The 22,328-nt window shown below is 51.6% G+C and overlaps 9 protein-coding genes across 9 annotated transcripts; 6 read left to right on the top strand and 3 right to left on the bottom strand.

Annotated features, from left to right (window-relative positions):
• Positions 1-1,032: 1,032 nt before the first annotated feature.
• On the top strand, positions 1,033-2,900 carry EDD37DRAFT_290049 (alcohol acetyltransferase). The gene is made up of 2 exons (XM_062811121.1): positions 1,033-1,311; positions 1,365-2,900. Exons 1-2 carry the CDS (start codon positions 1,272-1,274, stop codon positions 2,798-2,800), a joined length of 1,476 nt encoding a protein of 491 aa, XP_062673935.1. The 5' UTR covers positions 1,033-1,271; the 3' UTR covers positions 2,801-2,900.
• Position 2,901: 1 nt separating this feature from the next.
• On the top strand, positions 2,902-10,941 carry EDD37DRAFT_290050 (FKBP12-rapamycin complex-associated protein). Its single transcript, XM_062811122.1, has 2 exons — positions 2,902-3,221; positions 3,274-10,941. The coding sequence occupies exons 1-2, from the start codon at positions 3,095-3,097 to the stop codon at positions 10,620-10,622; spliced, it is 7,476 nt and encodes a 2,491-aa protein (XP_062673934.1). The 5' UTR covers positions 2,902-3,094; the 3' UTR covers positions 10,623-10,941.
• EDD37DRAFT_290003 (phospho-2-dehydro-3-deoxyheptonate aldolase, tyrosine-inhibited) lies at positions 10,942-12,657 on the bottom strand. Its single transcript, XM_062811120.1, has one exon. It carries the CDS (start codon positions 12,392-12,394, stop codon positions 11,261-11,263), a length of 1,134 nt encoding a protein of 377 aa, XP_062673933.1. The 5' UTR covers positions 12,395-12,657; the 3' UTR covers positions 10,942-11,260.
• Positions 12,658-13,498: 841 nt separating this feature from the next.
• On the top strand, positions 13,499-14,341 carry EDD37DRAFT_606828 (uncharacterized protein; the record flags this gene model as incomplete). The annotated part of the gene is made up of 1 exon (XM_062814926.1): positions 13,499-14,341. The coding sequence occupies one exon, from the start codon at positions 13,499-13,501 to the stop codon at positions 14,339-14,341; it is 843 nt and encodes a 280-aa protein (XP_062673932.1).
• Positions 14,342-14,492: 151 nt separating this feature from the next.
• On the bottom strand, positions 14,493-15,935 carry EDD37DRAFT_678133 (uncharacterized protein). Its single transcript, XM_062819631.1, has one exon. The coding sequence runs from the start codon at positions 15,617-15,619 to the stop codon at positions 14,645-14,647; it is 975 nt and encodes a 324-aa protein (XP_062673931.1). The 5' UTR covers positions 15,620-15,935; the 3' UTR covers positions 14,493-14,644.
• Positions 15,936-15,945: 10 nt separating this feature from the next.
• On the bottom strand, positions 15,946-17,291 carry EDD37DRAFT_624079 (uncharacterized protein). Its single transcript, XM_062816144.1, has one exon. It carries the CDS (start codon positions 17,025-17,027, stop codon positions 16,089-16,091), a length of 939 nt encoding a protein of 312 aa, XP_062673930.1. The 5' UTR covers positions 17,028-17,291; the 3' UTR covers positions 15,946-16,088.
• Positions 17,292-17,740: 449 nt separating this feature from the next.
• Positions 17,741-18,529, top strand: EDD37DRAFT_647701 (uncharacterized protein; the record flags this gene model as incomplete). Its single annotated transcript, XM_062817914.1, has 1 exon — positions 17,741-18,529. The coding sequence occupies one exon, from the start codon at positions 17,741-17,743 to the stop codon at positions 18,527-18,529; it is 789 nt and encodes a 262-aa protein (XP_062673929.1).
• Positions 18,530-18,689: 160 nt separating this feature from the next.
• Positions 18,690-20,494, top strand: EDD37DRAFT_289863 (uncharacterized protein). Its single transcript, XM_062811118.1, has 2 exons — positions 18,690-18,989; positions 19,045-20,494. Exons 1-2 carry the CDS (start codon positions 18,849-18,851, stop codon positions 20,287-20,289), a joined length of 1,386 nt encoding a protein of 461 aa, XP_062673928.1. The 5' UTR covers positions 18,690-18,848; the 3' UTR covers positions 20,290-20,494.
• EDD37DRAFT_289864 (uncharacterized protein) lies at positions 20,495-22,306 on the top strand. The gene is made up of 2 exons (XM_062811119.1): positions 20,495-21,130; positions 21,180-22,306. The coding sequence occupies exons 1-2, from the start codon at positions 20,700-20,702 to the stop codon at positions 22,141-22,143; spliced, it is 1,395 nt and encodes a 464-aa protein (XP_062673927.1). The 5' UTR covers positions 20,495-20,699; the 3' UTR covers positions 22,144-22,306.
• The last annotated feature ends 22 nt before the right edge of the window (positions 22,307-22,328 follow it).

The raw sequence follows: 22,328 nt of genomic DNA, 5'->3' as shown, positions 1-22,328 counted from the left end.
GACGCCGATCAGGAAAACTTTGAGCAGGACGAGCTGCCTGATTGCGACAAGAAGATGTGCCGTTCGCCTGGGAACACCAAGTGGTTCCGATCGTCGGGAGCGAGAGAATCCCCGAGACGCCTGTAGGCAAGTGGGAGCCAACATATGATGCAGAATGTTGCAGAGGCCCACGTGGTGATGCAGTGTTGGTCCGTGCCAATCTCAGGGAATTATGCTGTTGGTTGGTTCAGATGGTTATTGCGCGCAACTATTGAAAGCACCGACCACATATCCTTTTTGGGATGAAATTCCTGGAGGTCAGCGGCGCCGAGGTCGGTGGGTTTGCATTGACCCTGAGTAGAGCCTCATCCGCATAGTTGGAACGATCGATCATGAACCTTACGGGCGCAAATTTTCCAGATGGGCAGGTAAAATGAGAGTATTGTTATGCTTTCGGGGTCGCTGACAGCCGCTGAGGTCAACGTCGGGTTGAAGACCATGATATGACGACATTCGAAGACGTCCTAGACATGGTCGGCAGCGAGTGCAAATTTCAGTCTCGACAACGCGATCTTCGTGCGCGTGAGATGACAATGATGACCTAACTTGTTTTCTTTTGTTTGACTCAAATGGCATATCTGGAAGCTTTAGGCGGAGGGAAAATATTGTGCTGGCTACCACGATGTCTTCTCTCACCAGATGGACGTCATGTTTGTCCTTCTGAGAATATACGCCCTGGGTAGATTGAGGTTGGTGATTGCTAGGCTGACGCAAACGGTTCCCTGCGTTGATAGGTCGAGAGGTGTGTTTCTATGCTTGCCGCAATGGCTTTCTTGCGATGCAGGAATCGCGGCGGATAGGTTGAGATACCTCGAATGGGTTTCGTTTTTTTCGTCGGAGCCATCACAGTCGGTAAAGAACAGCTGAGCATCAGAGATACTCGCGTCGTTGTTGCTTTGCAGTTGTGATTCATGTCCATTTCCTCTCTGGACGTCAAACACCTTGACGTCTTGACGCCTGCTCGGTTAACTTGCCTCGGGATCTTCCGAACTTAGCGGCGATACAAGCCTTGTTAAGAGATCACGCCAACCGCATTGGGTCGCTCTTTGCGAGATCAGGTATCAAAAAGTAGTCCGGATCTTCCGTAGAGCTTGCTAAGTGCTCACACACGTCCTGACGGAATGCCTGACACGACGCAGAGGTGAGGTGAGCAAGTACTAAAACCCTGGCGACCGCCTTGTGGTGTCCTACCTATCCATCATGCGCTTCCAGTCAAATGAGATGAGGAAAACATGACAGATCACCAGTCCTTGACCAGACTTCGGCCAGTGGGTGCGCATTGAACTCATTGTAGTTCCTCCCTACCAATGCTGACTCTGTCCCAGGCTTGCTTGAGCAGTTTGCAACAGCCAGACACTCTTTAGGCTTTTACAACAATGTGGCAGTCAGCGCCTTTTATTCTTCCAGAGTCGTGCGGGACTTCTCGGCGTTAGCATATGTTATATTCACTGCCTTAGACGCGGTTATAGCTGGACACCCAGCATTGAGTGCTATTCCGGTCGACGAAGACACATCTGCTCCATACTTTGCGAGACTACCAGAAATTGACCTCCAAGAGGCGACAACGTTTGTGTCCTCGGAGCTCGTCCTAGACCCGTATAATGAAGCCTCGATGAAGGAACTTGACAAGATTTTGGAAGAGCAACACAATAAGGGTTTCCGAGATCAAGCTAGCAGCCTACCTTTCTGGCGGATGATTGTTGTATATGAGCCGGCGAAGTGCTCCGACTTCATCGCGTGCTTCGTATTCCATCATGCTCTGGCGGATGGAGCATCTGGTCTGGCATTTCATCGAGCTTTTCAATCCGCACTTGAAAGGGCGGACACCATTGCAGCTACTTTTGGGTCGATTGCAGACAATCGTGGAGGCCACCGTCTCAACAACAAGTTCATTGCAAGACCGCCCGGCAGGTCTCTGATCCCAAGTCTGGAGGACATTCATCCACTGGCACTCTCGATCACTTACATCCTCAAGTCGCTCTGGAATGACTGGTTTCGTAGCAGACCAAGTACCGTGTGGACGGGCTTACCTATAACGGCAGATCCGAGCAAAACGAAAAGTCGCTTCCAGTCAATGTGCTTATCGCAAGGCACCACTACCCGTCTCCTGAAGGCATGCCGGTCTCACGCCACAACTCTGACAGCAGCTGTCGAAGTCCTTACAGCGGCCGCTGTACTCACAGAGCTCCCGACAGAATACTCTATTGTGCGGTGCCAGGGCGCCATATCTTTGCGGAGGTGGCTTCCTCACGACATTGTCAACGAAGACTCATTTGGCGACTGGGTTTCTCGGTATGTGGACGAGCACCGCTGGACGGATAGCAGGGACCAACCCCGTAAAGCCATCGACTTGTTCTCCTGGGACGAAGCGAGGCGTGTGAGGAAAACAATTGAGACGGAGCTCAACAAGGAGGGCAAAGATAACGTGGTTGGGCTTCTAAAGTACGCTGGAGATATTCATCAACGGTTCAAGGGGAAGATAGGAAAAGACCGAGACGAGACATTCGAGATATCCAACATTGGCGTGTACAAGACTGGCTTCGCAGGGGACATGGATTGTGAATGGAGAGTTGGCAGAGTTGTCTTCAGTCAATGTGCGGACGTCTGTGGTCCTGCAATCGGCTTGTCGCTTGCCACGGGAGGAGATGGATGTCTCAACATTGGCTTTTCGTGGTTAGAGGGCATTGTTGAGGGAAGGTGGATGGAGCAGATGATGACGACTTTACGGGATCTTGTGGATGAGGTCGTGCAGTCTGAGTGAAAAATGAACATAATCAGACCATCCTCGACGCTGGTGAAAGAATCTTCTTGGCCTTGTATGGGAGTCTTTAGGTGTTGTCACCGATGCTGCTTTAAGTAAGGTATAACCAGCCCCGCGTGAATGTTGTCCGTGCTTTGGGGAAGGTCAAGCGGCCGCCTGCGTTCACCCGCAAAAAGTCCAGCATCTCCAACGACCTCGTCGTCGAAGTCACAGTCTGGATAATATCTTCAGCATCGATCGATCTCGCTTCCGGTTGACTGCCTTGTATCTTTGTGAGGACAATGGTCTGGCACCATGTCGGCGCAAGGTCAGGGTCCAGACCCAAGTGAACGCATCTTCGTCGAGCTGCGGAGTAGGAACGATGAAGTCAAGAACAAGGCAGCATCTGAACTGCGCGACCTCATAACGCTGCTCTCAAGAGGTGAGAGACATATTCCTATTGTCCGAACTGAAGTGTGCTAATTTTATGTCAGAATGGTCACCGGAACGCTTCAGTGCATTCTACGACAGAGTCACGAATCGCATCAGCAATCTCATTGTCCAAGCACCAGAATCCAGCGACAAGGTTGGCGGAGTCCTCGCCCTCGATCGACTGATAGATTGTGAGGCAATCGACGCTGCTCAGAAGGCTTCAAAATACTCGAATTACCTCCGAGCCGCCTTGAAGAGCAATGACTACACAGTGCTGGACGCCGCTAGTCGAGCGCTGGGCCATCTGGCCCGGCCTGGAGGCGCATACACCGCGGAGCTTGTCGAAGCTGAAATGACATCGGCCTTCGAATGGCTGCAGCCAGAGAGCAAACAAGAGAGTCGTAAATTGGCTGCGGTTCTGCTCATCCGAGAATTCGCAAAGAACTCTCCCACCCTGGTATATGGCTTTATCCCACAGATATTCGACCTCATCTGGAATGCTCTACGAGACCCGAAAGATCTCATCCGACGAATCGCCGCGCAGTCTGTCAGCGCATGCTTTGGGGTTATGGTCGCAAGAGACGCCTCATTCCAGGCTCATTGGTTCGCCAAAATATACTCCAAGGCTCTCGAAGGCTTTCGTGCTACGTCACCTGTCGACGAGACACTCGGCTCCTTGCTGATTTTGATGGAGCTGCTGCAGCAGGGAAACATGTTCATGCATGACTTCTATCGGAACACCTGCGAGATCGTGCTGCGGCTGAAAGATCACAGAGATCCTAGGATCAGAACGCAGATCGTACAAATTATACCTGTGCTTGCGGAATATGCTCCCCTGGACTTCATCAACAACTACCTGCACAAATTCATGATCTATCTTCAAGCACAGCTGAAACGAGAGAAAGAACGCAACCAAGCTTTTGTGGCCATCGGTCAGATTGCCAAAGCCGTTGGCAGTGCTATTGCACAGTACCTCGATGGAATTATACTTTACATTCGAGAATCGCTGAGTGCGAAGACTAAGAACCGAGCAGCAGTCGACGAAGGTCCCATGTTCAATTGTATCAGTATGCTTGCAGGTGCAGTCGGTCAGACCCTCAGCAAGTATATGGAAGCACTCCTCGATCCGATCTTTGCTTGTGGTCTCACGGAGCCGATGGAGAAGGCCCTTGAGGACATGGCACACAATATTCCGCCAATTCGGACGACAATACAAGACAAGCTCCTGGACCTCCTCAGCCTCATCCTCGTGCGCTCCCCATATCGACCTCTGGGTTGTCCTCCGAACACCGTACCACCCCTACCTGCATTTGCCAAAGACTACGGAGCTTTCCCTACAGAGTATAAAGACCACGAGATCACACTGGCGCTTGAGACATTGGGCAAGTTCGACTTTTCCGGCCACATTCTGAACGAGTTTGTGCGTGATGTTACACTCCGCTATGCTACCAACGACAATCCGGAGATTCGACGCGCAGCCGCATTGACATGTTGTCAACTATTCATGCAAGACCCGATCCTGCATCAGACCAGTAACAATGCTATTCACGTTGTCGGGGAAGTGGTAGACAAGCTGTTGACTGTGGCTGTGGGCGATCCGGATCCTGACATTCGGATGACCATTCTCCAAGCTTTGGACAAGAAATTCGACAAACATCTTGCAAGGCCCGAAAACATCAGATGCCTCTTCCTCGCCGTCAATGATGAGGCTTTCGGAGTGCGCGAAGCTGCAATTGAGATTATTGGCAGATTGACTACAGTGAACCCAGCCTACGTATTTCCCCCTCTGCGAAAATTGCTCGTCAATCTTCTCACCGGGCTGGGTTACTCAAACACGGCGAAGCAAAAGGAAGAGAGTGCACGTCTCATCAGTCTCTTTGTGTCAAATGCGACTTCATTGGTCAGAACATATGTCGAGGCAATGGTGTCGGCCCTTCTACCGAAAGCCACTGATCCAAATCCAGGAGTCGCCTCAACCACAATCAAAGCGCTCGGTGACTTGACCACGGTTGGCGGAGAGGAAATGGCTCAGCATATTCCGGAGCTTATGCCTATCATCATCGATGCCCTGCAAGACCTCGCATCGCATGAGAAGCGCGAAGCTGCGATGCAGACCTTGAGCTCACTCGCAGTCAACTCCCAATATGTGATCGACCCATATACAGAGTATCCCGAACTGCTTGGTATTCTGATCAACTTGATCAAGACAGAAGCACATGAGGAGCTCCGAACAGACGCAATCAAGCTGGTGGGCGTACTCGGAGCTCTCGATCCTTACAAATACCAGCAACTGAGCGAATCCGTTGCCGAAAAGCAGAGCAAGGCCGAGACCCAACCTGTGTCTGATGTTGCCTTAATCATGCAAGGCTTGACGCCCTCGAATGAAGAATATTATCCAACAGTGGTCATCAACACTCTGATGCAAACAATACTTGCTGATCATACACTCTCTCAATACCACAGCGCCGTCATTGACGCAGTCGTCACAATCTTCAAGACCATTGGCATGAAATGTGTGCCATTCTTAGGGCAAATCATACCCGGCTTTCTTGGTGTTATTCGAAGCTCCCACCCGACTCGACTGGAGTCCTATTTCAACCAGCTTGCAGTTTTGGTCAATATCGTCCGTCAGCACATCCGAGCCTTTCTGCCAGAAATAATTGTGGTGATCCAGGAATACTGGAACACGTCCAGACAGGTGCAATCCACGATTTTGTCTCTGATCGAGGCCATATCAAAGTCTCTCGAAGGCGAATTCAGGAGATATCTCGCTGGGCTGTTGCCACTGATGCTTTCAGTCATCGAAAATGACTCGGACATGCGCAGGGAATCATCAATTCGAATTCTGCACACTTTCTTGGTCTTCGGCTCTAGTGGAGAAGAATACATGCACATGATCATACCGGCGATAGTTGGAATCTTTGAAAATCCAGCAGCCCCTCCTAACGCCAGACGAGCAGCAATTGACACTCTGGGCAAGTTGTCTAGGACTGTCAACGTCACAGATTTCGCGTCTCTCATGATCCACCCCCTGGCTAAGATACTGTCATCGCCGGAAAAGGTGGTCACGAACTCATCAGAGCGCTCGCTGAAAGCCGCCGCCTTAGACTGCGTCTGCTCGCTTATCTATCAGCTGGGGCAGGACTTTGTCCACTATTTACCTCTGGTCGACCGTGCCACAAAGACAGGTCAGATCAACTCGGAACGTTTTCAAAAGCTGATTGAAAACTTGAAAACTGGGAAAGCCCTGCCCGTGGACTTCTATCCGGAAGAACAGTATGGCACTGCGACGGAAGACACGAGCTATTCCAACATCACCTCTATGAGACTCCCTGTAAACCAACAACATCTAAAGAGTGCATGGGACACATCACAAAAATCCACGAGAGAAGACTGGCAGGAATGGATGAGGAGGTTCAGTGTCGAGCTCTTGAAAGAGTCGCCATCACATGCTTTGCGTGCTTGCGCAAGCTTGGCTACCGTTTATCAGCCGCTGGCCAAGGATCTGTTTAATTCTGCGTTTGTGTCTTGTTGGACAGAGCTATACGACCAGTACCAAGAAGAATTGATCCGCTCGATCGAGAAAGCTTTGACGTCGTCCAACATCCCGCCAGACATTTTGCAAACATTGCTCAACCTGGCTGAATTCATGGAACATGATGACAAATCGCTGCCGATTGACATACGGACGCTGGGACGGTTTGCCGCAAAGTGCCACGCCTTTGCTAAAGCGTTGCACTACAAAGAGCTTGAATTCGAACAAGACCAAAACAGTCAGAGCGTGGAGGCTTTGATTAGCATCAACAACCAGCTGCAACAGTCGGATGCTGCCATTGGTATACTGCGTAGAGCACAAGTCTTCGGCGAGGTTGAGCTAAAAGAAGCGTGGTTCGAGAAGTTACAGCGATGGGAGGAAGCATTAGCTGCTTACCAGAAGCGCGAAAAGATTGAGCCAGAGAACTTCGACATAATCATGGGAAAAATGCGCTGCTTGCATGCGTTAGGTGAGTGGAGGATGTTGTCGGAGATTGCTCAAGAACATTGGAATGGTGCAACTCAAGAGAATCGCAAATCTATGTCGGCACTCGCAGCAGCAGCAGCCTGGGGCCGAGGCGAATGGGATTCCATGGACAACTACATCAGTGTCATGAAGGAAAGCTCTCCTGATCGAGCATTTTTCGGCGCCATTCTCGCTATTCAGCGCAACAACTTTATGGAAGCCGAAAACTTCATTGTTCGAGCTCGTGATGGCGTCAACTCGGAGATAACTGCCACCATCGGCGAGTCTTACAATCGCGCTTACAGTGTCGTTGTCCGGACGCAAATGCTTGCTGAGCTTGAAGAGATCATCGTGTACAAACAGAGTGAAGCTCAGCCCGAAAGGCGGGAGTCCTTGAAACTGTTATGGAATAAGAGACTGTTGGGTTGCCAGTCAAATGTCGAGGTGTGGCAGCGGATGCTCAAGGTTAGAGCCCTCGTGTTGACCCCAACTGAGAATCCGGACATCTGGATCAAGTTCGCCAATCTTTGTCGCAAGTCCGATCGCATCGGACTGGCTGAGAGGTCACTGGCTTCCTTGGGAGGCGTCAGTGATGCTGCCGCAGGGGCAGGTGCAGCACCACCTCCAGTGGCGTATGCTCGCCTCAAGTTCAACTGGGCGACTGGAAACCAACAACTAGCTCTGTCTTACCTCCGAGAATTCACCATGCGTCTTGCAGATGAGTTCCAGCAAGCCAACACGGCGATTATCAACGGTGTCCACAATGATCGCATGAGCAATATGAATGGGCTTGACATCTCAGGCCATGATGCGCTTGCCCAACGAAAGAAACACGACGAACTGGACAAGTGTGCTAAACTCTTGGCCAAATGCTACCTCAGACAAGGAGAGTGGCAGTCTTACCTTCTCAGAGGCGACTGGACAAGTCCTCGTGCGCAGGAACCTGTTCGAGACATCCTGCAATCTTACCAAGCTGCTACTCAGTATAACGAGTCTTGGTACAAGGCCTGGCATGCTTATGCACTGGCAAACTTCGAAGTTGTCACGTCCATGGCTGCTCATACAGATCAGGACAAGGTCCGAAATCTGCCAGAGCATGTCATTCAGAATCATGTGGTCCCAGCAATTGGAGGCTTCTTCCGGTCAATAGCATTATCGAAGACGAGCTCCCTGCAGGATACTCTTCGGCTATTGACACTGTGGTTTGCACATGGTGGACATAGCGAGGTCAACTCGGTTGTCATCGAAGGCTTTGCATCCATTAGTATCGACACATGGCTGGAAGTGATTCCGCAGTTGATTGCACGGATCAACCAGCCAAACCCTCGAGTACGGGCGGCTGTCCACCGTCTGCTGGCGGAAGTTGGAAAAGCACACCCACAAGCTCTTGTTTATCCGTTGACGGTGGCAATGAAATCATCAGTCGCAAGGCGCGCCAACTCTGCAACACAAATTATGGACAGCATGAGAGTACACAGTCCTGTCCTCGTCGAGCAAGCAGACGTCGTCAGTCATGAATTGATCCGAGTCGCTGTCCTTTGGCACGAGCTCTGGCATGAAGGTCTCGAAGAGGCCTCCCGGCTGTACTTTGGAGACCACGACGTTGAAGGCATGCTGGCCACACTTGCTCCATTACACGAGTTACTTGATCGTGGCGCCGAGACTCTAAGAGAAGTGTCGTTTGCCCAGGCCTTCGGTCATGACCTTGCAGAAGCTAGGGCCTTCTGCAACGCCTTCCGGCGGTCCAAGGAGATCGGTGACCTCAACCAGGCATGGGATCTGTACTACGCAGTTTTCCGCAAGATTGCACGACAACTGCCACAATTGATGAGTCTCGACTTGAAATACGTCTCGCCGCGCCTTAAGGATGCGCACGATTTGGACCTGGCGGTCCCTGGCACTTACCAGTCCGGCAAGCCAATCATCAAGATCATCAGCTTCGACCATGTCTTGACCGTCATTCCCTCTAAGCAACGACCTCGAAAGATGACGCTGAAGGCCTCCGACGGTATCTCTTATGCCTTTGTCCTAAAGGGCCATGAAGATATCCGTCAAGACGAGCGTGTGATGCAGCTCTTTGGCCTGGTCAACACTCTTCTGAACAACGACACTGAGTGCTTCAAGCGCCACCTTAACATTCAGCGCTTCCCAGCCATTCCGCTGTCCCAGAACTCCGGGTTGCTTGGTTGGGTGCCGAATTCCGACACTCTCCATAACTTGGTCAAGGAGTACCGTGAGTCGCGCCGCATATTGCTCAATATCGAGCATAGAATCATGCTGCAAATGGCTCCGGACTACGACAACCTCACACTTATGCAAAAGGTGGAGGTCTTTGGATATGCCATGGATAACACCACTGGCAAAGACTTGTACCGTGTCCTGTGGCTCAAATCGAAGAGTTCTGAGGCCTGGCTTGATCGACGAACCAACTACACTCGATCACTGGCTGTCATGTCTATGGTAGGCTACATTCTCGGGTTGGGCGATCGTCATCCATCGAATCTCATGCTCGACCGTATCACAGGCAAGATCATTCATATCGATTTCGGCGATTGTTTCGAGGTCGCCATGCACCGTGAGAAGTACCCCGAACGGGTACCTTTCCGATTGACCAGGATGCTCACATTCGCGATGGAGGTAAGCAATATCGAAGGCTCGTTCCGAATTACCTGCGAGAATGTAATGCGTGTCATTCGGGAGAACAAAGAATCTCTTCTCGCCGTGTTGGAAGCCTTTATTCACGACCCTCTGCTTAATTGGCGGTTGAACACTCGTGAATCTCCACCAAGACCACACTTCCGCTCCGAGCGCAGACAGAGCATCATCGATGCCCCTGGCGGTCAGGGTGCGGAGTTCGACCGCAGTCCGATGGAGACGGCCAATAACCCGGCCGCCATGATGAACGGTGCGGCGCAGAGCCACGTTGGGGCGCCGCCCGGCCGCAGACACCGACGAAGCAGCATTCTCGACCCGGCCATGGTAGGTGGAAGTATCCTTGATGGAACTAAGGGTTCGGACAACAATAGCAACAATGCGGCCCAGGAAGCGAAAGAGGTGCAAAACGCGCGTGCGCTACAGGTGCTCGCGCGGGTCAAGGAGAAATTGACGGGTCGCGACTTCAAGCCTGCCTCGCCGGGCGCCAGTCCCAGTGGCGCTCGCTTGGGAGCCGATTTGCATGGCTTGGGTCTTGAGGCTTTGATGGACTTGCATGGTGGAAGTATGAACCACGCCACTGGAATTGCGCCGGCGACTCCAGGTAAGCAGGTGTCCATTGCAGGTGCGGCGCCGGAGACGGCCATGGCGGGTATCAGCGGACTCGGCGTCGCGGAGCAGGTCGATCGGTTGATCTTGCAGGCGACGAACGTGGAGAATCTGTGCCAGCATTATATTGGGTGGTGTTCGTTCTGGTGAGCCCTGATGCGGGCTCGTCGCTGGTGTAGGATAACGATTGGCCGGGCGTGGTCAAACATGACGGAAGACTTATTGTATGTGCTGAGCAGGGTTTCGGGCTGTTTGGATGGCGTTGAGCGAGAAATCCAGACGAGGCTGGACCGGGCTATGGCACCTTTTTTCGAAGGGTATGGGAACGAAAATGGGTTCAGAAGAGATGATGAGACATGGGTTCATTATATGGACGTATGGGTTAGCATAGCGTAGCAAGGCGCGGTATCTATGTAGGCATTTCGCATTTCACGTATCCTTACAGTAATGATATGTCACTTATGTTGAGTGCTGATCATGTTCGGATGCGCGAGTTATGTGAACCAAAGAAGTTGAAATGGAGAGTCGAGACAAAATGTGAATTGCTCCTAGCCATTTTTAAACCCCATATATGCCCACGACGGTGAAGCGACGGTAACGCCTCCTCCATGGCAAGATCTCATGAAAACCAGAATGCAGTGTGACGTCTCTGTCGATACCCTTTTGATTGAGCTCCGTCCGTGCAAATATGTCCATGATGGCAAGAGAAATGATGTAGCAGAAGCTCCGTGCCTGTGCGCTACTTTGCATGGTTCCAGCATCCATCCTCTGAAAGATTTCTGTTGGCTCTAGTGGTGCCCATTGCTGGCGCCGTTTGAGCCATTCTGTTGCTTGGCCCGAACTTCTCTTCTCGTTCGCACAGCGTCGGCAAGCTGTTCGAGGACATCGACTGTGGTGTCCCAGTTGATGCAGGCGTCTGTGATGCTGATGCCTTTTTGCAGAGAGGCAAGACCACCCTCCGCAGGGACTTTCTGGCTGCCCTCGTTGATATTGGATTCGATCATGACGGCGACGATGGCGTCTTCGCCTTGTCGTAGTTGGTCGCCGATAGTCTGGGCGACGAATGGCTGGTTCTTGTGGTTCTTCTTGGAGTTGCCATGTGAGCAGTCAATCATCATGACTTCGCGCTGGTTCTTCTTCCGTAGCTGTTCTCGGGCATCCTTGACACTCTCGGCGTCGTAGTTTGTGCCTTTGGATCCACCTCTTAGGATGACGAAACCGTCTTCGTTTCCGCTGGTCTTGGTGATGGCGGCGAGACCTTGTTTGGTAACACCCATGAAGTGATGCCTGGCAGCTGCTGCACCGACTGCGTCAATGGCCACGCTTAAAGACCCGTCTGTTCCATTCTTGAAGCCCATGGGGAAGGAGAGACCGGAGGCGAGTTCACGGTGCAATTGAGACTCGGTGGTACGGGCACCAATGGCACCCAGAGAGATGAGGTCGGCGAGGAATTGAGGGGAGATGGTATCGAGCATTTCACTGGCGATGGGCATGCCCATGCTGGTGAGGTCGGCGTAGAGTTTTCTTGAGACTCGCAGGCCTTTGTTGATCTTGTAGGACTCGTCAATGTCGGGGTCGTTGATCAGACCTTTCCAGCCGACGGTGGTGCGGGGCTTCTCGAGGTAGGCTCGCATGATGATGCAGAGGTCAGAGGAGAGCTTCTCGGCGAGTTGCTTTAGTCTTTCAGCGTACTCGAGGGCGGTGGCTGGGTCGTGAATGGAGCAGGGTCCGACCATGACCAGCAGTCTGTCGTCACGCTGGTGTATGATCTCTTTGCATTCTCTTCGACCTCGGGCAACGGTCTCGATGGAAGATTTGGTGGCAGGCACCTCGCTTTGAAGGAGAGCAGGAGGGATCAGAGGATCGTAACCGAGGACTCGGACATCCTCATTGAGCTCGAGAGGAGCATCGGCGGAAGGCATGGCGCAGGTGGTGTGTGTGAGTGAGTGAGAGATGGAGGAAATTGGATGTGGCGGAACTCGGTGTTGCAGTCAGTCGACGAGTAGATGGGCGAGAAATGTGAGACTGAACTGGGAGTCCAGGAAGAAGAGGTGTAAGGTGAACTGACTGTGTTTGTGGGAAGAAGCTGTTTGTTCGGGTATAGGATCAGTTTATGATTCACGGGTCACGAAAAAAATAGTCGATTCGATCCAATAATTTGCGGGGCAGAATCTTCATTCTTAGCAGGGTCCAGAGGCGGTGAGTCTAGTTATTAATGCTAGTTAATAGATCCAGACTCACTGGCAACAAGAGCCTCACGCACGTGGAGCCCTCGCAATTGGCCGGATTAGTATCGGCGGAAGAACGTGACTCAAGTCACGTGAGCAAGCGTGCAGGCCAGTGGTTCTCCTGCCTATTCCTGCTGCATTCAAGTTATAGTAAACACTGTCGCCATCCCGCTGGGCCGTGTACTTGTATCATAGATTTCCTCGTTGTCAGAAAGAGGCATCGCCATCAAAGGGAGGTGTCACTACACGATTCGGTTTCGGAAAAGGTTGTTGCATCCTAAACTGACGTCATAACGAGCAAGCCCCTTTTGTGGCTGATTGAATGGACAAAGAGGCAGTTGTAACCCAATCACTTGAGTCTAATAGGTAAATGCCACCTGGGAAAGTGTGGCTTCGGTTATATCCTTCCATCCCACATATGCCCCCCATGATGTCGTTCTTTGTTGAAGTCAATTAACCATCATACTCATCAATCCATCCCCTTTTTCGTTTCTTCAACACTGCCATCACGACCAGGTCATCGTTATACGGAACGCTGACTTTCCGACTCATCGCGTCATACATTGGTTAAGGTCGCCTTTCCTCACTTCCAGCTGTCGAGCCGCCCTGGTTGGTTCCCGTCGAAATTGTGTGTGTTTCATCAGCCATCTTCTCGAAACTTGCGACACTGCCACCGTTTGATCAACTCCCCTTTCCGATCGGGGCTTATGACATGAGCCCCTCCACATAAAGGAACTCTGTTGAGCGCTTGCCAGAAGTTTTGTCCTCATGTCGACTGATGAGCAAAAGTCCACAAACATGGCCGACGTGCATTCTGGGTTTGACTTCAACACTACACCGCATAAACGGAAGCGAAGACCCGACCATCTTGACGACAATTCTTTCGGTCGCGATATCAAACGGAGGTCAACCCACACTCTGCCATTCCGACTAAGCCCCTCGCGGCCTCACATTCCTGCCCCTCAGGCGTACTCACTCTTCACTTCCGTCTACCAACAACCTCCCACTCCCGTGGACACTTCCGATGAGGAGAGCCTCGACCAGACACATGAGGAGAAATTTGGGTCTGAAAGACCTTTGTCAATGCCGCGCTCCCAAGGAAGTAGCAATAACAGCCTCTCCTCAATCCAAGCCCAACATGGAGATTCGCTAGACGTCGACATGGACCATACAATGACTTCTACCCCGATTCCGAAAATCCGGCGAGCTCGATCGAACGACATCATGCCTCCTCAACGTGACCGGAACTTTTTGAGTGCCATGGACTCTTTTGCAAGAGAGAGGGTTCCCACACCTATTAGCAAACATTTCGATGACCGCATTCCGGATCTACCTAGCGTTCCACGACATCAATTTCCGCCTCTCCGGACCAACCTTAGTCCTATGTTCGAACAGGACTCATGGATCACGCGAGACGGTCTTCCAAGTCCTGCGGGAGACGATGACATGGACGGTGTCGTGATGAATGACGGAATGAAGAATGACGAGGCTCAGCTGGAAGAAAGATATAGACTTCAACTCGATGGGCACGGAAGCCCTGGGCGGTCAAGGACGGCGAGACTTCATATGGGATTTCTCACCGGTTGTGACAAATGCATTCAGAAAGTGCCAGGTCACTATAGTCACATTTTATGGTCATGATGGGATAGAGCATGGCATGGCGTGACGTTGCATGTGCAACGAGTGATGAATTGAAACGAGGCTATGATCGGACGGCTATCGCTTTAGCGGGTTATTGCCAGAGTGCATCTTTGGAGCATTGCATTTGCCTTTTTGATGGTTTACGAGAGCATGAGTTTGTTTTGGCACTTCGTTTCTCGCCGGAGCGGATGATCAACATTCAGCCGCTATGCAAACCCCTTCTTTTGAAACCCTTAGCTGTACAGAGGATGAATATGAACTTTGAACTTTCTCCTGCATACACATTACACACATGTCCAGTTTTTATGACTTGCCGCCTCTCAACCAACTCAGCCATCCCTGATTCTGCGTCGGATGCGTCACTGCGTCCGCCACGTTTCCAGCCCACTGATCCAGGGGACCTCCTTTCCTTCTGGTCCCTGCATCCACACTGGCAGCCTGTCCAACAGGTGGTGTACTAAGATATTCCACTCTATCCTGCGGCACCGGTCTCCCCTTCGAATCGACACCCACGCCTTGAATCCCACTCGATGCTACTGGTAGTGGTACGCCCGTAGCTACCGCGGTGGGCCGAATCTCTCCCTCGACGAAACTGTCATCCGCCGGCCCTTGTCTCCCCCGAGCTCGTCTAGCATCCTGCTGTTGTCGTGTGAGCCGTTCCGCCTCTGTTTCTGTCCCCATCTCTCCCTTGGCCGCCTGACTTGCGAACATATTTCTGAACCTGCTGTAATATGATTCAGAGGACTTGCGCTCGACCGCTCGTTTCCGCGCAGCCTCCATCTCCTCACCCGCACGTTCTTGCTCGAGTAAATGTAATTGTTCGGCGGTGGCGTCTCCCCGTAGAAACGCCACGCGCGCTTGGTCTAGTCTGTCGAGTTCGCGCTCGATCCACGCACGTTTCTGCCGCCGGTTATGTGCGATTAGGGATGTTGTTCCGTAGGCGGCGACCACGGTGGATACGCCGGCGAAGAGGATCAGACCGTAGGCTGTGAAGCGGTGGGCGCGGTCGGCCCAGCGGCGGCCTGTGTCGATGACGCGTTCTAAGGGCGAGGAGTTTGCGGATTCCTTTGCGGCGCGGGCGGCGGCGCGGAGACGTGCGACCTTTTCCTGGGGGGTTTCGTTTTGGGGTGGAGGTCTTGAGGATGGGGACTGGGATGGGGATGATGATGGATTTGGAGCGGGTTGGTATGTGAAGCCGGGAGCTGCGGCGCGGGACATGGCGTGTGGTGTTGTTGATGTGAAGCGGGTGAAGGTGTCGGAGGGTGGTCTGCGGGACATTTTTTTTTTCTGGTAGTGGAAGATTGCTTCCAGTTGAGGGATTAGGTGAACAGTGTGGGCTGGTGTTACACGAGCGGCATTAGCTAGGTTGGAGTAATGTACACGGAGGTGTCTTGATGGAAGTGTACAATCAGGATCGGATTTGTGTCTCGTTGAAGAATTGTGAAGCTTCTCAAGATTCGGGGATCATGAGCTGCATGATATTGAAATGACAGCCCGTGTTCCCGATGATGATTCTTCAACACCTGCAGGAGAGTGGTTCCACTTGACTACAGCGAATGACGGAGCTGGAAATGCAGATAGACGAAGAAACACCATACACTCACTTTCTTTCTTACTCAATTTACTTGAAAGCATCTGGCTGTAAGATACATGTACTATTTGATGTTGGGCAGGCGAGTTTCTGAGTCATCCAGAACAATGTCTGGTTGGATTATCAAGTCCACGCCCATCCGATTGTCGCCTCCGCCTATTTGACGAGCCCCTTTGACGCCAGATAACTTCGGATAGTCTCTTCAGCGTCCTCCAGAGGAAGACCCAACCTATCGTTCCACAAGCCTTTGGTCTTTGAGAACTCACAGAACCCGCCATTGTTCAACATCAACAGCACAATGGCTTCGTAATTCCCTCGTCTCCATGCCTCTTCGTCGCTGGGACCGCCACGTATCTTCTCATCGGCGACGGTTTGAGCCTCCTGTTTCTTCGCATGTGTAACTTGAAAGGCGTTTCCGGTTAGGTTTTGGAAAGTCTTGAGCATTTGATTCTGACTGATGGTAAAGCTGTTGATATAGATGTACTGGTTAGCCGTCTCTTCCACATGTTCGGCCGACAAGACGGCTGTGACAGCACGACCTATCTGCGCGAGATTTGTCGCTTCAAAGGTAATGTCTCCGCCGTCGAAGACTGTCAAGGTCTTTTCTGCCATATTCACGCCCAAAATACCGGGCATGTCAAGTATCGAGTCGAAGAATGCACCGACTATGAGGCCTGTCCAAGACATCCCCGTGGATTCTTTGGCCTTCAGGCGCTCGACAGCATCTCTTTTGAGGCCCGTCAATGGGACTAGGTTGGTAACGGATGGGTCGGAGGTGTCGACGCCGTATTCAGACGGGATGAATCGGCGGACTCCGGCTTCAGCGGCAGCGTCGATGATGGGGAATTGTTGTTCCAGGTGGAAGGTTGCCATGGCTGAAACCACGGCGTCTTGGCCTTTGAGAGCGGCCACAAGGGAGTCGTGGGTGTAGTCGGTCTTGATGACCTTTGCACCATTGGGAATTTGGGCATTGGAAGATGCACGACTGAGGACTGAGACGTCGAAGTTTGCTCGAAGAAGATGTCGGACGATTTCAGCGCCTGTCAGGCCGGATCCGCCAACGACAGTGACCTTCTCGATTGGGCTTGACGGCATTGTGCCGTTTGTTACTGTGCGAATAGGGTGATGAATGTGCCCTTGTGGGCTGGACGAGTTCTGGACAGCAAGAGGTCGCTTTTATACCTTTTGTTCAGCTCCATGACTATACCACTGCCAGGCTGGCGCAGCATGTCTCGTTCTGATTTGTAAGAATCAGTCGACTTCTTGATTTCAAGACGCCTCAAAACTGTATGATAGAGTCATAGGCGACATCTGGACACAACGCCTTGTGATTAGTATAGGCTATTGTTGAACGCGACATACATTATTTATTGTCCGAGATCCCGGATTTTCTGGGGAGCCCCGCAGATCGAGCTGCATAAGCCATAAGCCATAAGCCATAAGCCCAGTTTGCTTGACACAAAAAGCCAAAAAGCCACCTAACGGATGAGGCCTTGTTCCAGACTCTGATGGATGTCTTCATGCCGCTCAGGGAAAGTTCTCTCGTGCCTTATGCTACTCGCTGTTGACGAGGGAGCATTTACTCAGCCTTGCTTACGTACTACTATATGAAGAGAAGGGAGGGAGCCTTGCCAAGACATCCATCGACCTCATCGTCAGACACTGTGTCGACTTCAACATCCTATCCTCACTACACTGAACACGTGTTCCTAACTTTAAAACTTCAGGGACAAAGCCCAGACTTCTATATCGTTCCTTTTCGCCCAACTCAATGGATCTATCCTCCTGGCCGATCCCACCAGTTACAAATGGCTCGAAATCCTGAACTGCAGCGCGTCCTGGCGGCCTTGAACAGTTACACAACACAGCCTTCTCCGACCCCACAACCTGGACCCTCAGGACAACAGCAGTCTCACCAGCCAGTCATCGCCACCACTGAATCTTTCATTCCCGGCTTAGGATTGCTCCCGGCAGAAAGCCAGCACAGACCTATCACTCCACCTCCGCTTCATAGACAACAGACCTCGACTCCCCAGCAGTCTCCGCCGAAACCTCGTCTAGTCGATGTTCCAAACAAGCCATCAACGCCCACAGTACCTGATGCTTCAACGATCACCACCTGGCCAGCTGCACTCAAACATGTCACTCGCCATCTAGTCACAAATGAACAGGCTTCTGCTCGTATCAAGCACATAATCGCTGAACAGCACAAACACGAGCGGCAATGGTGGGCTGGGAGGGAAGCAATTGTGGCTAGACAGCAGGGCAGAACCGGCAAGTCTCAAGAAGTAGCAGCTCTTTTAAAGTCGTTGGGAGGCAAGGAGATTGCCGTAGCTCCTTCAGATCCAAAGGCCAACCAGGCAGAGCTGGATGTGTATGACAAGAAAGTGTATTCTGGGCTGGTGGCTATGGCTTCGGATTTTGATAGACAAATGAGAGCAATAGGTGTGCCGTTCTACGCCATCAAACATGACCTTGTTGTCCTGGAAGAAGGTCTGGAAAAAGCTGGTGCCGCAAAGGGAAGGGTGGATAAAGGTGAATTGAGGGAACTTCAAAAGAAAATGTTGCAGACTCTGGAAGATCTGTTCTCAGACTGACAGGGTTGAATTTGAAGTGAATGGTGTCGAGTTGGCTGCGAAGTAACAGGAACGCGTGAACTGAGATCACGTCTCATTTTCACCTCAGATTTTCACTAATGCCGAACCGCGCCTGCACCTTCCTTCATCCAACTTCACTCAGGACAAATCCATGTTTCACTGCATCAAATCGTTTTGAAGTGGCCGAGTCAGTTGAGACCTTGTCGTCAGATGTCTTCTGATTACTTCTCTTGCGACAGCCAGGCCACCTCACCTTTTCATCACCCCAGACGAACATTCATCGAGTATCACAATCACAACAGCTTCACAATCTTCCAACATGCGCAGCCTCCTCAAATTGCTTGCCACCGGAGAAGGCTGTGATCTTGTGATCATATGCGAGGGCCAATTCTTCTTTGCCCACAGGGCGGTCGTCGGAACCCACTCACCGGTGCTCAAATCAGAGACCGCGTTCTCTCAGGTAAGATTTGACTCGTTGTTTTCGGAGTACTGATACAAGTTAACCTGAGAAACAGTTCCTAGGTGGCGAAGCCTACACCCTCGAGAATGTGTCTCCAGATGCCTTTCGCAGAATCCTGGCATTCCTCTACCGCGGCTCCATCTCTGACCATCCAAGACTATTCAAGTCGGAGAACAACGGTATTTTGGGAACAACGCCAATCGAACTTGCTAAGAGATTTCCGAACGTCAACAACTTTCTCGCAACTATTGGAGGAGGTCCAGGATCTGTCTCCAAAGGAGATTCGACAAGTACGAACCTAGGCAGCGTCACCACTGAACAGAAGTGGGCTGTCCTCACTTCGAAACAACGATTGCTCAACAAGCCTCATGACAACAGTCCATGTAGCAGCCCGACAGAGGTGATGGCGGAAACCGAGGTCTATACTGCTGCAAGAATGCTTCAGGTTGTCGGCTTACAAGATGTTGCCCTGTCGAAGATCATGGCATGGGTAGAGAAAGAGCTGCTAAAAGAGGCCTCATTGTCCGAAGACCTGCGCTTAGCAGCTGACTACATGCTTCGAAGAGAGAGGGCTCTTGTAACACCATTCTTGTCTCTGTGCACACGACACATGCCAGCTGTTGAACAAGACGCCACCTTGGTATCTCTGTTGACCTCGTTAGATCCCAATACCTGGCAACTCTTGTGCAGCATGCGTACGCAATGGACAACAGAAAATGACCAGCTCAAGCAGGACTTGCTCCAGCAAGAAAGACGAACACGTTTCCTGGAAGCCTCGATCAAGCTCAACCAGAGCCAGGAGGCGCTTTTTGCAGACGAACTCACTAGCCAAATCGACAAGCTGGGCGAGTCACTCAAGGCGTCACAGGAGAATCACAAATTTGCGGAGGCAAAGATAGAAGGGCTCAACAAAAACATTCAGTCTCAGCAAAACGAAATTCTTCAGCTCAAGGCCGCAAAGCTTGGGGCGAAGGACGCCAACCAACCAAAGCCTGAACCCAATTCTAAGGTCAACGAAGAGCTCCGAGCCACAAATCAAAAGCTGCGTGCAGACTTGAGTTCGTTGCGGGCGAGCCAAGCTCGACTCAGAGACGAGCTCAAGAACGAAAAGCAGCTGTATCAAAAATTGTGCACACAGTATAACGAGTCGAAAAGCGCGATCGACAGGTTCAGGACAGCCGTCAACAGGAACAGTTCTTGCAACAATTGCAAGCACCGGTGGAATATTGATATAGAACACATGGGGTACAATGAGATCGGCATCATGTGCAACGGTTGTTGGGAAATGGTATGGTACTAGGGTCAGATGGGCGACGTGCGGACATACTACTCGTGAGACATGCTTGAGCGAGGTGAGGCTGATGTTGTGGGCGATGATATGGTAAAGTCGATTGTAGACAAGAGGGGACCACCACAAGACAGATGAGCAAGTGGCTTTCCTGAGAAGAGTCCGGGCAAGTCAGTGAACATCTTGAGGTGGCTGAATGTCGTAGCACGTCCAGACCTTCCCATGTATGTAACGGGAAGGCGTACCTATGTCACAATATGGCGGTCGAGCTCATTTCCTTCCTGATTTGACGGCTTCACGGCAGGCGCCCCCCAAGAATTGAGCATCACTTCACCTCGACCTTCACTTCAACACCCTCCCCTCAACCATCGCGTTCAACCAGATACTTGAATCTGTCATCCTCCCGGAATGCAACGAAGAAGATGTCTGAAGATACCATCGACGATGAGGTGGAGCTCATCGATCTCTCACATCGTGCTGAAATCATCGCTAAGGATCTGAACAAGCTGTTTGAGAAATGTGGCAATGACATCGCCTCGGCCGACATCTCCAATGCCGCTGACGAACTCTCACGCCTGTCTACCGTCCTCAGTGACCTTGTACAGGCTGTAAATGCTGCAAAAGACCAGTACACCGAAACCTTCAACCAGGATCTCAGGGAGATATGTCGTCAACTGGAAAGCATATTCGAAGACGTCGAGGATTGTTGTCAGGAGGTGCACAAAACAGCGGTTGGATGGCTGCGAAAGAGGAAATATGTGGTCAAGCTACACAAACACATGGAAGCAAACATTCGTACCCTGATTGTCATGCGTACTGTGCTTCTTCATGGCATCCAGTACGGCCTGCAGAAGTGAGTGACTGGCATCGACATAATCTCACAAGCGCTGACCCGGTTACAGATCAGAAGGACGCCTGGCAGAATCAGCACCTCATGTGCTCCAAGAAGATCATGTCATCCTGGAGGCCGTCTTTGCAACCAGGCACGCCATTACGAATCTGAAGGAGAGCCCGATAAAATCCCATCGGCATACATCATCCAATTCCTCCGCAGAAGGGTCCATCGACACTCCTACTTTTGAGCCAGGTGCCCATGGTCGGAACCTTTCGTCGGCTACTGGAGTCGACGTATCTCCATTCGAGGACGTTCTGCCTCCCAGCAGTAGCGCTGGCGGCAAGCAGAGAAGCAACGACGATGCTTTGACACAACGGTTTTCGAAACGAGGTGTCCGCCTGGCAGTTCACAGCTCCTTCTTGGATCATAATGCGCATGATGTACCAAATGCCCTCAAAAGGAGATGGATGCACAACGCTCGGGCTCGAAACAGTAGCGACCAAACCAATGCCGGCAGTATCTTGAACGCCCCGCTCAGCACCATCGCCGAATGTAACTCAACCTCAACCCCAGATGAAGTTGTTGGAGGTGAAGTCGATGATCCGTTCAGCCCCAACCCGAATGAAGGCCCTTCCAAGGGAGCACGTCAAAGACTGTCAGCAGAAAGCAGCAGTGAGGAGTCCACGGACGCAAATGTCTCAAAGGCCAAGAAGATGAGTCGCACATTGTTGGCTATGCCAATGGGAAAGTCAATCGGCAGAGCTATCCGACGGCTACGCTCCACCAACCTGAACCAGAGTGAGAGCAAGGACAAGGACAACACTGAGGAGTCAGAACCTGACAAAAGTCTTGACAACAGCCCCGACAGGAGCCCAGACAACAGTCCCGAAAAGAGTCCGACGAAGAGCCCCAGCAAGCGCAACAGCTCTGACAAGACAGGCTGGACCTATCGATTTACCAAGCGCTTCGAAAGGCCTGAACTCACCACTCCTGACTACAACAAGGATTCCGAAAACATGACAATGCGTTAGTCGGGAGGAGGTGGACGACAAGGCTGTCAAAAGGTTCATGGGACAATCGCGAGGTTATTTGGAAGACTACTGGGGAGAATCGGATGAGAAGTGTCAACTGGGCACTTCGTGATTCTGCATCATTCGTTTAGAATCAAGTACACAGCATGATTTGATGATAGCAAGGCATAATAAAATCATCATTG

This window comes from Exophiala viscosa (genome assembly GCF_022695815.1).
Source record: "Exophiala viscosa unplaced genomic scaffold EDD37scaffold_2, whole genome shotgun sequence".
Taxonomy (NCBI): Eukaryota; Fungi; Ascomycota; class Eurotiomycetes; order Chaetothyriales; family Herpotrichiellaceae; genus Exophiala; species Exophiala viscosa.
The sequence above is the reverse complement of the archived record's forward strand: the minus strand, read 5'-3'. Positions and strand labels throughout refer to the sequence as shown.

Bases quoted from the DNA above. Each gene is read 5' to 3' on its own strand.
- EDD37DRAFT_678133 (XM_062819631.1), bottom strand. From the start codon at position 15,619: ATGTCCCGCAGACCACCCTCCGACACCTTCACCCGCTTCACATCAACA.
- EDD37DRAFT_289863 (XM_062811118.1), top strand. From the start codon at position 18,849: ATGCGCAGCCTCCTCAAATTGCTTGCCACCGGAGAAGGCTGTGATCTT. The intron at 18,990-19,044 runs GTAAGATTTGAC...CCTGAGAAACAG, and splicing joins CAGAGACCGCGTTCTCTCAG to TTCCTAGGTGGCGAAGCCTA.
- EDD37DRAFT_290003 (XM_062811120.1), bottom strand. From the start codon at position 12,394: ATGCCTTCCGCCGATGCTCCTCTCGAGCTCAATGAGGATGTCCGAGTC.
- EDD37DRAFT_289864 (XM_062811119.1), top strand. From the start codon at position 20,700: ATGTCTGAAGATACCATCGACGATGAGGTGGAGCTCATCGATCTCTCA. The intron at 21,131-21,179 runs GTGAGTGACTGG...ACCCGGTTACAG, and splicing joins ATCCAGTACGGCCTGCAGAA to ATCAGAAGGACGCCTGGCAG.
- EDD37DRAFT_290049 (XM_062811121.1), top strand. From the start codon at position 1,272: ATGACAGATCACCAGTCCTTGACCAGACTTCGGCCAGTGG. The intron at 1,312-1,364 runs GTGCGCATTGAA...ACTCTGTCCCAG, and splicing joins GACCAGACTTCGGCCAGTGG to GCTTGCTTGAGCAGTTTGCA.
- EDD37DRAFT_290050 (XM_062811122.1), top strand. From the start codon at position 3,095: ATGTCGGCGCAAGGTCAGGGTCCAGACCCAAGTGAACGCATCTTCGTC. The intron at 3,222-3,273 runs GTGAGAGACATA...ATTTTATGTCAG, and splicing joins CATAACGCTGCTCTCAAGAG to AATGGTCACCGGAACGCTTC.
- EDD37DRAFT_624079 (XM_062816144.1), bottom strand. From the start codon at position 17,027: ATGCCGTCAAGCCCAATCGAGAAGGTCACTGTCGTTGGCGGATCCGGC.